This window comes from Myodes glareolus, chromosome 6, assembly GCF_982192425.1.
Source record: "Myodes glareolus chromosome 6, mMyoGla1.1, whole genome shotgun sequence".
Lineage (NCBI taxonomy): Eukaryota > Metazoa > Chordata > Mammalia > Rodentia > Cricetidae > Myodes > Myodes glareolus.
Window position 1 is genome coordinate 57,997,270 of NC_142031.1, and position 18,288 is coordinate 58,015,557.

General features: G+C 38.2%; 1 protein-coding gene across 1 annotated transcript in view; it reads right to left on the bottom strand.

Annotated features, from left to right (window-relative positions):
- The window catches only part of Rock2 (Rho associated coiled-coil containing protein kinase 2), a 99,115-nt gene that overhangs the window by 54,168 nt on the left and 26,659 nt on the right, over positions 1-18,288 (bottom strand). The window contains exons 2-3 of the mRNA XM_087907233.1: positions 7,410-7,491; positions 5,340-5,440 (exon numbers count right to left, since the gene is read on the bottom strand). Of these exons, the coding sequence (XP_087763359.1) occupies positions 5,340-5,440; positions 7,410-7,491 (183 nt within the window). The remainder of the gene's footprint in view (positions 1-5,339; positions 5,441-7,409; positions 7,492-18,288) is intronic.

Sequence of the window (18,288 nt, forward strand, 5' to 3'; positions counted from 1 at the left end):
AGTTCTTTAAAACACACACATACACACACACACACACACACACACACATAAGGAATATCAACACATCAAGTACATCTATAATATAAATAAAGCAACATTAATTAAAGACACAGAGGAAAAATTTCACCCTTATAGAAGGTTAAAACAAAAGAAATGGTAACTACCTAAGTTCTCTTTTAAAGTGAGCACCGAGACACAGAGTCAAACTGCAGGATGAAAAGGCATACAGGAAACAGAGCATGCTCTGAGCAGCTGGCTAGAATGAACCTGAGAAAGGAGGCATTTAAAGGCGCTTCTTTTTAATTATCTATGTATAAAGAGGCACTGAAGTGATTGCAGTGCCTCCAGAGGCCAAAAGAGAACATCAGGTCTCCTGAAGATGGAGTGACAGGTGCTTATGAGTCAAGAGGCATCCTCAGCTTCACACTCCACACTCTCCACCTGCTAAGCATCTCTCCAGCCCTATGAATGCTGGCATTTCAAGAGATCCTAGCAGGCCAGAATAAAGGAGTCATACTAATTTAGTCAACTAAGCAGTAAGGGATCCATTTAGAGGGATCTGTATTAGTTACATCAGATCTAGAATTGTCTTTCCTAAACACAGGGACAGGCAGAAAAACCAACTTGTAAGATATAAAAGCCCCTAAGCCTACTCAATGTGCCCAAACCAGGAGTGTGAATAGACATAGTACCTGAGAATATAAGGGTATAAAAGTATGAGGAAATGTCTGCCAAATAGTACTATCAGCCCAGTTGAGCACACACAGAAGAATATGCAGACCATTTAATAAGCATGGTCTTGATATTCTCTCCATGAACATTTCACAACTTGAGATCATTACTCCAGTGAAACACTGAGCAGAAGTGGAATAGAGAGCAGGTATTCATATATGACTGAGTAATGGAAAAGTAGCTTTGAAAAGCAATGAATATCGAAAAAAGAAAAGTGTAGACTAAAAATAGTATGAAGGCAGAAACTAAGATTTTCTTTAAAAAAACCAAACAAAAAAAACCATAAGGGAGGAAGGAAAAGAGACAATAATTATGACTCTATGTCTTAAGGGAAACAAGTGCCCTTTTAACTGTTGAGCCATCTCTTCAGTCACTATTTTGTTTTAATTATTATTACTGTGCAATGCTTTTGGGGTGGGAGTGGGAGGTGCCAGAGCACACATGCGTAGCACGAATACTAAAAACTCAGAGACAGATATTAGGGTTCAATTTGCAGACCAGAAAAGCAAAGCAGCCAAGCCACTACAGAAGTCTTACCTCTACCAAGGCTGGGTGACTGCAGACTAAGCAGACTAAGGTTCTCTCTCCTCCCATTTTACATTCCCTCTAGCGCTGGGATTAAAAGTATATGACTCCCTAGTACTGGGATTAAAGGGGTGAGGCACCACCACCTGGTTTTGTTCTGCATTGATCTTGTGTAGCCCAGGGTGGTTTTGAACTCACAGATATTCAGCTGCCTCTGTCTCACAAATCCTGAGGTTAAAGATGTGTGCCACCACTGCCTGACCTCTAGTGGCTTAGCTTTTTCCTTCCTAAAGAGGCAAGATTTATTTACTAAAACATAAACAAAGTATCACTATACACATGCAGAGATAAGAAGGCAACTTCTTATAAGATAGGAAGTCTCTCTGCTTCCATTTTTATACGAGTTCAAAGGGTTGAATTTAGGTTACCAGCTTTACTTACTGAGCTATCTTGCAAACCAGGCAAGTTTTAGTTTTTGTTTTGTTTTTGCTTTTGTTTTATCAAGACAGGGTTTCTCCTTGTAGCCCTTGCTGTCCTGGACTCACTCTGTAAACTGGCCTCGAACTCAAAAGACCTATCTGCCTCTGCCTCCCAAGTGCTGAGATTAAAGATATGTGCTGCCACCAACACCACCGGGCTGCCAGGGAAGATTTTAACTGACACTTTTGCAAGTGTCAAATGTTTTTAATCATTAAAAATAAAGGATACCAATAAGCTGGTTCCCAAATTTCACACAAACTGGTATAAAATTTCTGGTGTTTTTCAGGAAGCCTTATATTGTCATGGTGGCCCCACAAAAATAATATACATATGCACATCTAAAACTCAGATAAGACCTGATTATTCAAAAGTAAAACCCATTTAAATACCTGACAAGAAACTTGGCAATAGTCCCACTACGCAGAACCAGAACCACACTAAGAGACATGTATGTGCAATCCAATATAGTACTTACAAAAACGGTCTAAAGTTAAGTTGTTACTAATGCTACTCCAATATGAGAGACCTTTAGCCTGGGTGACAGGAAACCAATGTCCTGTAGGCTAGAAACAGAAGCAGTCAACACCAACTCTTCTCCCATAGTACCAGAAATTAATTACACACAAAAATTTCTATTGAAGTTTTACTACTAAGGTCAAAGGCCCTAGTGGGGAAGCTACTGTTTTTGGTGTTCTTTATTCTTTTTTAACATAATTTTTAAGTTTTTATGTGTATGGGTTGTTTGCCTGCATGTATGTCTGTGCACCACACGTATGCAGTACCCATAGAGGCCAGAAGAGAGTGTCAGATACCAGGAACTAGAGTTATGGACAGTGCACGCCACCATTTAAGTGTTGTGAATCAAACCTGTATCCTCCAAGATACAGATATGCTCTTAACTACTTAGCTATTTTCTAGCCTCCCCTCTGCAACCCCTGATATTTTTTTTAAAATTTTACATATATGAGCATTTTGCCTGCCGATATGTATGTATATATGTGAATCATGTGTATGCAATTCCTGTAGAGGTAAAGAGGGCATTGGATCCCCTGGAACTCAAGTTACAGACAGCTACTCCAGACCTCATGCAATGCTGGAAACTGAACCTGAGTCCTCTGGAAGAGCAGCAAGTAATCGTAACTGTTGAGCCATCTCTCCAGTCCCATACTGCTACTGACTCCAGAAACAATGCTCTTATATGTTATGGTATATCAGTGATATAACAAAATTACCCTTAGAATGGAACTATTTATAGAAATTAGTTAACATTGACCTCTGTGTAACCTAGCCTCTACTTTCAACTTAATCAGAGAAAGATTTCATATGGAAAGAAAAATCTGTGCTATTATATGCCGCTTCCTTCAATTAACTTGCAAAAACAAAACACATAATAAAGTTGTGTTAAATTAGAATATTCTCCCCCTATACCCACCATACTAATTTACTACATACAAATTAATCTTCAAAATAGAAGAAAGAAACACACGGATGTTTTCTTTACAATCTTATTTCTTTAAAGGAAACTGTCTAAGGTAATAAAGGCAAAGCCAAAGTAAATAAGACACAAGCTCTTGCGTCAGGCACTAGATTCATAGAACGTTAAGATGTTTTCATTTTTAAAAACACATGGTTTTGGATAACAGCAAAAACAAAAATAAAATTTTATTCCTACGTATTTTTCTTCCATCCCTTTGACACACTTCATCATAATGACATTAGTAGAAACATGATGTAAGAGGTCCTTCTGTCTATGTGTTGCTTTCATTGGTTGAATAAAGAAATTGCAATGGCCTTTTGATAGGGTGAAACTTAGATAGGTGGGGTAGACAGAACAGAATGCTGGGAAGAAGGGCAGTGTGGCAGAGGTGATGGATCTCCTGCCTGGGATGATGCTGGTTAGAATCTTGCCAGTAAGCCACACTCATGTGGCAATGCACAGACTGATGGAAATGGGTTGAACTGGAATGTAGGAGTTGGCCAATGGGAGGTTAGAGCTGATGGGCCAGGCAGTGTTTGAATGAATACAGTTTCTGTGGGATTATTTCGGGGGTTAAGCTAACTGGGCAGCGGGATGAAAAACAGGCCCTCTCTTTTCCCTACAGGAACAATAACTACTTTAACATTAAAACATGGAAAGTTGGGTCAAGACACGGTGGCATGTACTCAGGAGTCAGAGGCATGTAGATCTCTGTGAGCTGGGAGGTCAACCTGGTCTACACAGAAAGATCTTGTATTAAAACAAAACAAAGCATGACCAGTTTGACTAATAAATGTGCCTCAGCTAATAAATGTGTGCTTGCCTAGCATATGTATAGCCTTGGGCTAGATCCCCAATACAATGTAAAACAGAGCATGAGGATGCATGCCTCTAAGTACAGTACTTGGAAAGTGGAAGAAGATCAGAAGTTCAGGGTCATAAACTACATACTGAATTCCTGGTAAGCCTAGAATGTAAGAGATCCAATCTAAAAAATACAAAACCAAAAAGCAAACAACTAAAAGAAAAACAAGGATAAGTCAAGATCTATTCAAAATCCAAGTCCAAATTCTAGTATCTCTTCTATAAGTAGAATAAATTATAAGTATGCAAAAAACAATACTTTTGTATGAAATATGTGATTTTGCTCTCTATATAAAATAAGCAATAAAATAAAAAAAAGTCATTAGGAAGTACTCTAGGCAGCATGACTTAGTAACTCACTTAATCATCATCCTCCACAGTAACCCTCATAAAATAGGTACTCCTGTCTCTGTTCTTCAGGTCAGAACTTAGAGAAGAACTTACACTTAAAGTGATCACTGTTTCTCATTGCCATCAAGAGGATAAAACACTGTAGGTTCAATGAACAGAACTAGAATCTAAGAACAAACACTGGACCTCATGCTTAAGAATTAAAAACAGAATAACCATTATAATGCCTCATTTAATATAAATATACAATTTAATGTTAAGAGTTATAATATTTACACTTTTACCTTCAAAGATAGTCTCTTCATTGTGATATATGTGTATATTTAAAATATATCCATATCATACATACATACATACATACATATGTATACACAAACATACATATATATCATACTCACTGTATAGCCGGGCTGGCCTTGAAATCAGAGATTGGTCTGCCTCAATATTCTGAATGCTGGGTGGGATTAAAGGCATTTGCCATCATGACCTTCCTTAATAATTACAGCTTTCATACAGTATAATGCCAGAGTATAATATTGTATAGTACTAATTTATAGGCAGATCACATGTGAAACCAAACTGGCATTATTCCAAATCATTGTGTTTTAAAGCTGGACTATTGTTAGTAACAGGCTACCCCTTTTGAAAGACAGGACCACTGAGGCTCACAAGAATAGAATGACTTCATCAAAGACATAAAACTAATTCCTCAGCTGGGCATGGTGGTGTATGCCTTTAATCCCAGTTCTTGAAAAGCATAGGCAGGCAGATCTCTGTTGAGTTTGAGGCCAGCCTGCTCTACAGAGTGAGTTCCAGGATAGCCAAAGATACACAGAGAAATTTTGTCTCAAAACACACAAACAAAAACAAAACAAAAAAGGTAGTAAGAACGAAACAAATCTTTCCTTACCAACTGAACTTCACCAAAAGCACCTCTGCCAATAACTTTTACAACATCATAATCTTCTGCTTTCATCTGTAACCCTCTGATTTTTTTCACAATTTTCTCATCTATAATAGAAAGATCACCATAATTAGAAATATTCAAAAATAGTCATCATATTTGTAAACATTTTTTACTTCTAGATACTAGAATTTTCAGCTGATCCTGTTAGTCTTTAAAGGATCCTATTTTAAAACTTTAAAATGTGGGAATCAATGTAGTATGGTGACAGACTGCTTAATTAACATGTGAGGTCCTAGGTTCTATCCCCAGAACCGAAATAAACACTCTAAGAAGTATGCTATCTCTGCATCAAAAACCAAAGCTCTGTAATTTGTTGGCACATGTCCATGAAGATCACTAACTGCTAAAGCTGTTCTGCTTCTCACCCCTCTGTATGCAAGTGACATTAGGGACCCAGGCAATCTTGATGTTTTATCAATCATGGCAGAAAGCAATCACAAAAGTCAGGCATGTCACCCAGGACCAGGAGGCTAAACATTTCAGGCCAGCCTCGGTGATATTACTAGATGTTATCTCAAAAGAGAATAGGAAGGAATGAAATTACTCGTTATTCCAAATTTAGTAATGATGCTTTAAAAGGCAGCAATCATATATTTCAAAAATATCAACTACTATAGTAACTATTAAATTGAAAAATACCCTAGTACTGACCATTCCAAAATAAAGGATTTAGCTGTGAGGATAAAGAGGATGAATTAATCATTCTGAAACTTTCTCTCCCCTCCCCTTTTATTAGACATTTTTAGAATTTTAAGTTTTCTGCATTATATATTTAAGAGTGTGGGTCTGTATGAATGTGGTGCCCTCAGAAACCAGACGAGGGGGCATCAGATTCCCCAGGAGTTAGTAACAGGTAGTTGTGAGCTGCCTGACCTGGGTGCTGGAAACTGAACTCAAGTCCTTAATAGCTGGGCCATATCCAGGACCCTTGGATTAACTTTTTCCTTTTTTGGAGACTGCCTTGCTTTGTAGCCTAGGCTAGCCTTAAATGTGCAATAGTCCTCCTGCCTCAGCCTCCTGGATTGCTACATACAAGCATAATCCACCATGCCCAACTCACTTAGGGAATATATTTTCAGAATCCATTAATTTCAACATAATACTAACAAGCATTAAGGATAACCATATATATGCATGATACTAACTGCTATTACATCATTTTTCCTTAACAAGACTTAATATACATAAATTACTGAAACAAAGCTTATCAAAGTCTTCTGGGTAAATAAAAGCAAAGTCATAGAATTACGATAATAACTTAAAATTTTGCTTAGATCAAGTATAACCAAGAGTCTTAACAATTTCTATAAATTTCATCTTTTAAATTTTATTTAATTTACATATTATAACTTAGTTCTGCAAAGTTACTTTGAAAATACAAAATATTATTTTTAAATGAAACAAAAAGCACACTTAATACAAGCAAGTTTAATAAGCTAATAAGAATGGCCCCATAGGCTCATATATTTGGATGTTTAGTCACCAGATAGTGGCATTATTTCCAAGGATTAGAAGGATTAGGAGGTGTGGCCTTATTGGAGGAAACATGTCACTGGAGGTGGGCTTTGGGTTTCAAGTCCATGCTGGGCCCAATGGCCTTCTTTTGACCTGCAGATCAGGTTGCAACTCTCAGCTACTGCTCCAGCATAATGTGTGTCACCTGGCTTTCTGTCATATGGACTAAATCTCTGAAACTGTAATCAAGAGATCTTTGGGTCATAGTATCTCTTCACAGCAATAGAACAGTGACTAGGTCATAGGTTAACAAAGTTAAGAGATATAAGGCCGGGCGGTGGTGGCGCACACCCTTAATCCTAGCACTCGGGAGGCAGGCAGATCTCTGTGAGTTCGAGGCCAGCCTGGTCTACAAGAGCTAGTTCCAGGATAGGCACCAAAAACTACAGAGAAACCCTGTCTCAAAAATAAAAAAAAAGAGATATAAGTACCAAAACACATCTCATTTAAAGCTCAGCTATGTATCCAAACATTAATAGTAAAAATAAATATACTTACATCTATTTAAGAAATTATCTATATTTTTATTTTTCCTCAAAGCAGGAAAATCCAAGTCAAGGACCAAAGAATTTAAGCCATCCTGTTAAAAAATAAAGAGTAAAAAGCAAGTTTTTATAATTCTGAAGCATTCAAAAGTCTTTAAATAATATGCTATTCCCACTGAGTAAATACGAACCCACATTAATATATTGTGTTGACTCTCCATTCCCAACAGCTTGAACAAGTTTCCTAACCTGAGAATGTTAGCTGAGAAGCTGGGAATACACACAAAATCAGAGTTTGATATTCAGCAAAGCAAAGAAAGATTATAAATAGCTTATAAATTTTTGCTCATTTAAAATAATTTTGTTTATTGCATATGGAAGGAGGGGAGGGAAGTAGCAAAACTAAATACGATGACATTGTTCTTCGGGTAAATGGATGGAACCAGAAGAATCATACTAAAGAAACCCAGACCCGGGTGACAAACACTGCATGTTTTCTCATCAGAGGCCCCTAGTACCAAATTTTCAGGTGTGAGCACATATCCTAGAACAAATGCAGATAGATGATTTAAGAGGCCAGCCTAGGCTTATACTGTCTCACAATAATGCCTGCTTTTTATTTCACCCAGAAAAATAAGCCCTTCAGGGATTTTTTTCTAAGTAAACACTTTGGAGAAGTATCAAATATCTGCCTCATCTTACCCCCGCCAGCACATGCATACTTACCTTTTAAAGGGGGGGGGGGTGAATAAGTATTATGTATGGGTATGGATGGTTAAGGAGAATCTAATTCGTACTTCTCTGCTCTACTTTACATGAGAGATGGCTCAACAGTTAAGAGCACTGACTGCTCTCCTAGAGAACCTGGGATAGATTCCCTGTACCCACACTGCAGCTTACAACTGTCTTTAACTCTAGTTCCAGGGGACCTGACATCCTCATACAGAAACACACACAGACAAAACACTAACGCACATAAAAATTAACAAATCTTTTTTTTAATGAGGTTTTAAAAAAAAGGAAGCAATACTAAAGCCAAATAATGTACAAATGTAGCTTTTAAAGTGCAGTTAGTAACCATTGTCACCTATAACTCCTGTTTACCATTCCTTCATTTCTGGCACTCCCTTGAGCAGGACTAAGGATTTCTTGTCCATCAAGTACATATCAGCAACTCATTAAACAAAACAAAATTATTCATGTCAGGTAGTAGTGGTACAGGCCTTTAATTCCAGCACTCAGGAGGCAGAGGTAGGCCATTTCAAAGAAAAAAAAATATCAAGCCTTGAGGATTTAATTAAGACTGCAAGTGCAGACATGTTTATGATGTTGGGCACAACTGCCAAGAGGTTTAGTGATCACAACTTTATCACCACAAATTTTCTTACTCTTTTGGTTAAAAGTCTGATACTGTCCTAATTTTTCCAATATTCATGTGCATGGCTTTTCAGAACACATATTTTGGGGCTGACAAGACAGCAAGATGGGTAAAGGCATCTATCTACCAACAAGTCTGACAACCTGGTTCAGTCTCTGAGTCCCACATGATAGGAGAATTCCCAAGTTGTTCTCTGACTACTTCTTGTGCACGTACACCAACGCCCACACATTAAAAACAAATCATCATCCAACAAGCCATTTAAGAACCCAGACAATGATGTTACTGTACTGAATTGAATCAAGCATTGAACTAATTTTCATTAAATGTAATGATAATGATTTGGAAAATTTAGCTTTTCTGTTTTGCCTCATTTGCATCAAAGGAGCAACTCTAAAAATCCAGACAGTGCCAGGAAACATTAGTTCTCCCAATATTTTGCTTTGTTTTGACTGATATGTATCAGAAACAATTGGTTGAAAATGCAGTTTTCTTGACATCCTATGCCTTGGAAGGTACTGAAGAATAAGAAACAAGAAGAGCAAGGAAACTGCAGTGAGAGACTTAATAGACAGCTGGAGAAAAGCACTCACATGTTCTAATATGCCTGTCAAATACATGCTGGGCACTGTTGTAACAGAAACAACCAAAGAAGACAAATGTATCCTCAGCATCAAATTACTTCTTTAACACTAATACTAAAGAAAGCAGAGGTGGTTCTGTGGCTGAAACACAAAACTCTTGAAGGCCACATACTTTTAAGATCTGTCCTCTATCAGAGAACATAGAAACTTACAAACAGCACTAAACACATTCAAAGAGCAAGTTTTTACAACCAAGGCACAGAGCACTGTAATACATCATCTCACCAACGCTAAAATTTTATAAAAATAAGGGTGTGAAAGTGTTAAGAAAATATTCACAGGGGGCTGGAGAGATGGCTCAGTGGTTAAGAGCATTGCCTGCTCTTCCAAAGGTCCTGAGTTCAATTCCCAGCAACCGCATGGTGGTTCACAACCATCTGTAAAGAGATCTGATGCCCTCTTCTGGCCTGCAGGCGCACATGCAGACAGAATACTGAGAATACTGTATACATAATAAATAAATAAATCTAAAAGAAAAGAAAAGAAAAGAAGAGAAGAGAAGAGAAGAGAAGAGAAGAGAAGAGAAGAGAAGAGAAGAGAAGAGAAGAGAAGAGAAGAGAAGAGAAGAGAAAAGATTTCCAATCCTTTATGGTGAGCTGAAAAACCACCATGAAAGCTTCTAAAAAATTTTTCAGGGTAATCTTTCACAACACACTTCAAAAAGTCATTGAGCTTACAGATGAATTATATATTTTTCTATAAAAAGTTAAACTGCTCTAAATTTACTGAGTTTGCCTCACTATAGCAAGTTATTAACAACAGTATCCTGGTGAATACTTTTAGTGAGAAGTCTAAGTAAGGACAACAGAAAATGACAAAAAACAATTTTTAATGTTTTGGAAAAAAAAGTACTGCTATAGAAGAAATATTTTGAAAAGGAATGTCTGGAAATGTCACCAGGCATATGTAAGTACTGCTAAGTAACATGTTCTGCATCTTGGGATGAATAAATTATGTTAACTTGCATGCTTAAAATCTTTAAACTATATTCTGGGGTTGGAAAGATGGCCCAGCATCTGAGAGCACTAACTGCTCTTCCAGAGGACCCAGGTTCAATACCCATTACCCACATGGCAGTTTACAGCTGTCTGTAGCTCCTGTTCCAGGGATCTGGTGCCCTCATACAGACATAAATGCAGGCAAAACACCAATGTATATGAAATAAAATTAAAAAAGCAATCTTTAAACTATATGATAAACCAGCTAAAACTAAAAGCAGTTGCATTATTTTTGCTAGTCTACTTTGTTGCATCGCTGTTGCTACTTACTGTTAGGTGCATGTACATGAACTACTGAAAAACCGTTTTAGAAGAACTAAGTTCCACCTTTATGTAGTGATGCCCATCTTTATCTCTGACGGGAGTGTTCTGCTGTGCACAGTGTCTAATGTTAATAGAGTCCCGTTAGTCTGTTACAGAGCATACACATGCACAAAGATACCTTGCCCTTGAGGGCAAGAGCACCAACTAGCTCCTTGTGGTGACAGAGGCAGCGTAGTTGAGTAGATTAAAACACAAAATTTTATTATTAAAATACAAAAATGCTAATCTAGTTCATTTTTAAGATCTACCCTCCATCACCAGAGAAAGCAGAGGCTTACTAAGTCTCAACAACCACAAAAAAAAGTTATTAGTTGGAGAACAGAATCAACAAATTTACTAACTGGTATGTTGTGTGCCCTTCTGTTGTGGAATATTATTCTAACTATATAAAGGTGTGTTAACATTTGTTTCTGCCTCTTTTGTTACCCATGCAATGACCCACTACATTTGTTTGATTAAATAAAATTAACCTGGGGTCAGGAGGCTGAGTCAGCAACTAACAGACAGGAAGTGGTAGGAGGAACTAAGTGTAGTGAGGGTTCTTTAGTGGCAGCTACAGTAGGAGGACAGCCCCTTTTTTGGAAACAGGAACAAGGAGAGGTTAGCTACTGCACTAGCAGAATTTCACCTCAACCTTTGAATCCTGAGTTCTACAGAAGGACAGAGATTTAGATAAAGTTTCCTTTAGAGGCCAGATGTCTCTGTTGTAAGGTACTATTACATCCTTCTGGGGTCTTTGATGGCATTAAAAGACGAAATAGTTAGCTTTAGTTTTCCTTAGTTATGACAGAAAGTAAATCAGGTATAAAACTTTGGAATCACTAAGATAGATAATGGAGTATTGTAGTAGGAGGCTGCTTGTTCGTCCCGGCCGCCCAGAACCAAAATAACCACACAGAAACTATATTATTTAAAACACTGCTTGGCCCATTAGCTCTAACTTCTTACTGGCTAACTCTTACATCTTAATTTAACCCATTTTTATTAATCTGTATATCGCCACATGGCTATGGCTTACCGGCTAAAGTTCTGGCATCTGTCTCCGGCAGGGCAACATGAATTCTCTCTGACTCTGCCCTTTCCTCTCTGAGCATTCAGTTTAGTTTTCCCCACCTCCCTAAGTTCTGCCCCGCCATAGGTCGAAAGCAGTTTCTTTACTCATTAATGGTAATTACAACATACAGAGGGGAATCCCATATCACCTCCCCTTTCCTGTGTAAATAAAAAAGGAAGGTTTTAACTTTAACATAGTAAAATTACATATAACAAAACAGGTATCAAGCAAGAATTACAGTTCTTTTATCATAACTAAGGAACACTAACTATAATTTCTTCAACTACACCAAAGACTCCAGAAGGATATAATATTACCTAAGTAAACAGGAAGCACATTGTAAGCAACTTCCAAAACTCTAGAATTGACAGAAACATCTCACTGCCTGGACAGTTATCCAAAGTTCTTCTGTACCGTTGGGGCATCCATCTTCAGCCTAAAGGCCCATAGTATCCGGCAGACTTTTCCACGAAGCAGGAAATTTCAAAGACAGCTCTGTCTATATTGGCAGTTTTGTCAGTCACTTTCTTCTGTGCCCTGCAGAATGACTTGCAGACTCTTTCATGAAGCAGGAACCTTGCAGGCCCTTTCTCACCTTTAGGCAAGTTCAGCAGTCATCTCTCTGTGGGTCCTGCATGTCCAGTTCATCAAGCAGTCCAGGCAAGAGCAGTTTCTTGCCCAAATGGCTAATCAATTCCATAAGAAGCCTCTTCAATGTCCATCTTCCTCTTGAAATAATTGGTGCTGCCAGGAGCAGATGCATCTCATTGTCATGAAAAGTCCTAAATCCTTAAACATTTTAAATGCCATATTCTGAAGGTCTTTTAAAGTTTGAAGAATGTCTATCCACCTGAAATATATCTCTGTGCATCTAAAAAATCTAACTAACATGACTATAAGCTTGACTATTATAGATGATTATCTATTAACCTATATTTCTTAATTATACATTACATTTCTAAATGAGCTGCACAAACATAATACCTTAATCAAGATCAGAAATACATATACACAGCATAACAAAACTGACCTTAAATTTGTATCAACAAACCAACCCATATCAACGAAAATCTCAATAGCTGAGTATTTTCTCTAAACTTGCTAAATACAAATGGATTGAATACTATAAATGTAATTCTTACTTGAAAACTTGTTTTTGTTGTATACAGTTTTACTACATTAAAGCTAACACTTTTCATTTTAGTTAGACATAAAGGGGGAAATTTTGTAGATTATTAGTTTAAGATGTGTTACATTCTTTTATGCTATGGAATATTTGTTAATGGTGCAAAAATGTGCACATTCTTTTATGTTGCATTTGTTTAACTTTGTAAAGCTGTATTACTTTGCCTGTCTAGAATACCTGATTGATCTAATAAAGAGCTGAACAGCCAACAGCTAGGCAGAAGACAGAAACAGGCAGAACTGGTATGCAGAGAAAATAAACAGGAGGAGAAATCTAAGAGAAGGGAGAAGCGGGAGGAATGAGAAAAGGAGGAGAGGAGGACACCAGAGGCCAGCCACACAGTCAGCCATGGAGTAGGAAGGGAAGAAAGATATATAGACTAAAGAGAGGTAAAAAGTCCAGAGACAAAACATAGTTAAAGAGAAATGGGATAATTTAAGTTAGAAAAACTGGCTAGGAACAAGTCAAACTAAGGCCAGGCAAGTGGCAGGCTTCCAAAGAACAAGGGGGGGGGACTACATCCTTCATTTGTACCTTTATAAAAATGAATAAACAAAACAAAACAAAAACCAAACAAACAAAAATCAGAAAAACAAAAACTATGACAGTCCAGCCAGGAGCAAAGTAAATTCAAGTGAGAATCTGATTTGCAAAATCACTGCAATGATATTAAGATAAATTTTAAAAACTGTAAAGTATATTTCATTTAGTGAAAAAGATACATTAGTAAAATCAAGTAATATTTTAAATGTTTATTTGGAAATATATCTTTCATTTTAAAACTTCTATTTTATGTATAATGCACTATATAAATAACAAAACATCTATCTATTTGGTGTAGGGAGGGTCGTCTTTCTATGTGTTGCTTTCATTCGTTAAATAAAGAGAATGCCTTGGCCTTTTGATAGGATAGCAGCTTAGATAGGCGGAGTAGACAGAACAGAATGCTGGGAGAAAGAAGGCACAGACAGAGAGCCACCTGCCATGAAGCTACCAGGTCAGACATGCTAAATCTTTCCCAGTAAGCCACGAGCTTGTGGTAACATACAGATTATTAGAAATGGGTTGAATCAAGATGTGAGAGTTAGCCAGTAAGAGGCTAGAACCAATGGGCCAGACAGTGTTTAAATGAATACAGTTTCCATGTAATTATTTCGGGTAAAACTAGCTGGGCGGCTGGGAGCCAGGTGGGACGAAAAGCAGCCCACTCACTCCTTTTAGAACATCTATTTGCAAATATTTTCAAAAATTTCTTCCTAACAAGTCACAAGATTAGGACTCTATACATGGAGTAGGTGTTTCTCCTTGTTCCCCAGTTCTCCATATCCATTCTTCTTTGTTCCTTCCTGAGAACTCAGTTTTGCATCAAATCACCTATGACTCACTACCATTTCTTAAGCTACCCGCAAACCCCCAAGGCTCTCTAATCTCAGTCTCTAAAATGCCCTTGTGCATTGTTACACTGTCCAAGACTAATCTTATAATTAAACATTCATTCCCATGATAACATCACCAATAACCGCAACACCTCCACAATTTCAATTTATAATACTTTGTCTCTACTTTAAGCACCATCTTATCTTTCTAGTGTACTCTAATGCAGTGGTTCTCAACATGTGGGTTACAACTCCTTTGAGGGTTGAATGACCCTTTTACAAGGGTTGCATATTAGATATCCTGCATATCAGATATTTACATTATGATTTATAACAATAGAAAAATTACAGTTATGAAGTAGCAACAAAAATTTATAATTTGGAGTCATCACAAAATGAGGAACTGTATTAAAGGGTCACAGCATTAGAAAGGCTGAGAAGCACAGCTCTAAATGCCTCTCTCTCTTAGTCAGGGTTGTTACAGGGAGCGGGGCCCCTTATCCCGGCCGCCCGGCTATCTTACACCCAAAATAATCACACAGAAATTGTATTCATTAAAACACTGTTTGGCCATTAGCTCTAGCCTCCTATTGGCTAACTCTCACATCTTGATTTAACCCATTTTTTATTAATCTGTGTTCACCACGAGGTCATGGCTTACCGGGAAAGATTTAGCATGTCTGACCTGGCATGTCCATGGCGGCTCTTTGAATCTGCTTTCTTGGTGCAGGAGAATTGTCTGTATTCTGTCAATCATGTTTTAAATAAATGCTGATTGGCCAGACAGGAAGTATAGGTGGGAAAACCAGACAGGAAGTAGAGGTGGAGCAAAGAGAATGGGAGTATTCTGGGAAGCAGGAAGCTCCCTCCGCATTCCTGCCCAGACCACAGAGAAGCAAGATGTAACCTGCCCTGCTAGAAAAGGTACTGAGCCACATGGCTAACACAGACAAGAATTATGGGTTACCATAAGATGTAAGAATTAGTTAATAAGAAGACTGAGCTAATGGGCCAATCAGTTTTATAATCTTATGGAGTCCTGTGTGTCATTTTCTTTGTGGCTTGCCGGCTGTGGGGTACTTGGTGGGACAGATACCCTAACAAGCAGGCCCCCTCATGTTATACTTTCTTCCTCCCAGATTTCAGTTCTGTCTTCTCCTAAGTTCTGCCCTATCAGGCCAAGCAGTTTCTTTATTGATTAACCAATGAAAGCAACACAAAAACAGAAGGACTTCCTACACCACAGGGTTTCTATTGATACCATGACCATGGCAATCCTATAAGAAAACACTGGGGTGGCTTGCTTATTGTTTTAGAGGTTCAGTCCATTATCATTATGGCCAGCAGACATGGTGCTGGCCACCTCTTGATCTGGCCACTTCTTGATCAGGCCACAGGAAATGACTGCAACAATGAGTAAACCTTATGCAAAAGAGACCTCAAAGCCTGTCCCCACAGTAACACACTTCCTTCAACAAGGTCATATCTACTTCAACAAGTTGACAATTCCAATATTCCTTTGATCCAACAACAACCCTCAATCCAGATTCTGTCTCTTCCTACTATGCTTCATCCTCTTCCTTCCCATACTCTTCACAAAACTTAAACTCCACAGCCAATCATCACAATCACACCCTTCCACTTATGTCCCAGCTGGTCTCTCAATCCTACTATTCTGACTGACAACATTGATAGCCCAATTCTTTCTCTACTCAATTCTCACTCACATTCACTCATATATTTATTCTCTTTTGGCCCTTTCATTATTATTAAAATATATTACTCCTTTTATAGTAGGAAAACAAAGGCTCTTGAAGCCACTTCCTACACAGCCATTACTCCCTTTATCTTTACAAGAAAATTCTTTGAAAGAAATATTTACAGTAGCTGTCTTTAGTTCTGGTGCTCCCATCAATTTAGGCCTCAATTCAATGAGTTAGACCCCCATCTACTACAATAACAGAACAATTCAAGCTCATCAATGACCTACACACCATTCAGTGACCAGATCTGCTTACATCTGTGGTAGTCTCTGTGCAATTCTTGAGACTCTTTCTTCAGTTGGCTTTGATAAATACAAATGGTTTTCTAGTATCTTTCTCACTGTCCCATCTGTCTCCTTCATTGGCTTTTTCCTGTGCTGGCCTCCTGCATTTTAAACCCACGTGCTCTATGGCATTCATTCTGTTTCATGTATGCAAATGTCATCTGTGTGCTAATGGGTTCTAAATTCATTGTTTTTCCCATTAAAGAAAGAAAAAAAAACCCCTCAAATCCATGACAAGTCTCTCAAACATCCAAAGCTGTGTCCTATCTCTTCTCACTACAACCACATCTACTCAATCTTACACGTCTCAATGAATAGCAATCCCACCCTTCCCAATACTCATTTGGGTATCAAGCTGGACCTCTTCTCTCTTAAGCTCAAATTTAACACACACAAATCCTGCCTGCATGGCTTTCAAAGTGAATCCAGGGCTCCTCCAGCTGCACCCTCCCTACAAGTCACCATCACTCTGCAAGCTTGAGTTCTTGTAAACACCCACTACCAGGCTTTTTTGTGGTCTTGTCTTCCCCTCCTCTAAGATTACTTAACAAAATGCCAAGAATACTTCTGTTACTCTGCTACTCAGAATATCCAATATCGTCCTACTTCAATGTGAGTAAAGCACAAACTCCCCATTACGAACTAACTTAGCTATTACTTTTACTCATTCTGTCACAGTCATACTGACCTTTTAAAAGTTTTAATTAAAGTCACCAAAGGAGGCTCATGCATGGGGTGAGTAAAACTGGAATAGACAGGTATTTGATGGATAGACAGACAGACAGACAGACAGACAGCAACTAGAGGCTTTTCAAGAAGGGATATGTGAGCAGCACCTATAGCCCTCACAGCTAAAAGACTGGCTCCATATGGAGAAACCAGACAAGTTAACCATAAAACAACAGGAGTCTACTTCACATCAGCAGCAGAAGTGCAAACACAGAAGGAGTTTGAATAACGAGCAGTGCTGGAGTGAAAACAGGGAGTCGATGTGAATTTGTGGATCTCAAGATCTAAAGGCAGACACGGAAATGTGAACCCAGTTGTTTTGCAGGCCTGCTTCCTCTCCCCCTCATTCTCTCTACTCTACACCCTGGATCTATACCCAGATCTTTTCCCTGGATTTGGCTTTTAGAAGTAGAGGTTCTCAGCCTGTGGATCGCAACCCCTTTGGGGATTGAACAACCCTTACACAGTAGTCACCTAACACCATCCTGCGTATCAGATATTTACAATATGACTGAAAACAGTGTCAAAATTAAGATAATGAAATAGCAACAAAAAATAATTTTGTGGCTAGGAGTCACCATAAGAACTGTATTAAAAGATTGCAGTGTTAAGAAGGTTGACAACCACTGGTTTAAAGGGTCTAGTTACAGAGATACTCCAACAGCTATGAGTCCATTTAGCTTTCATCTTGGCTTTGAAATACTACTCCCAACAAGGAGAAAGTCCTTAGGGAAATGGTTGATTCTAAGGCTGAAGCAAGAAAATGATAAGATGATCCCATGGTATCTTTTACCAAAAAGAAAACTATAGCAGTCATAAAATGGCATTATCTACTAACGTGTACTGTATCATACTTTTAAAGCCAATATAGTTATAGAAAATTAAGGGAATTTTGAGTGAGGAACATATAAGACCATTCTTACTATTTCTGCAAGCTTTCTGAGGCTCTAAAATTACTTGAAGCTTTTTTCCCCCCAAGACAGGGTTTCTCTGTGTAACAGCCCTAGTTGTCCTGGAACTAACTCATGCTGTAGACCAAGTTGGCCTTGAACTCACAGAGATCCGCCTGCCTTTGCCTCCCGACTGCTGGGATTAAAGATGTGTGCCACCACCGCCTGGCTTACTTGAGGCATTTTTGAAGCTATGTTTTTAACTG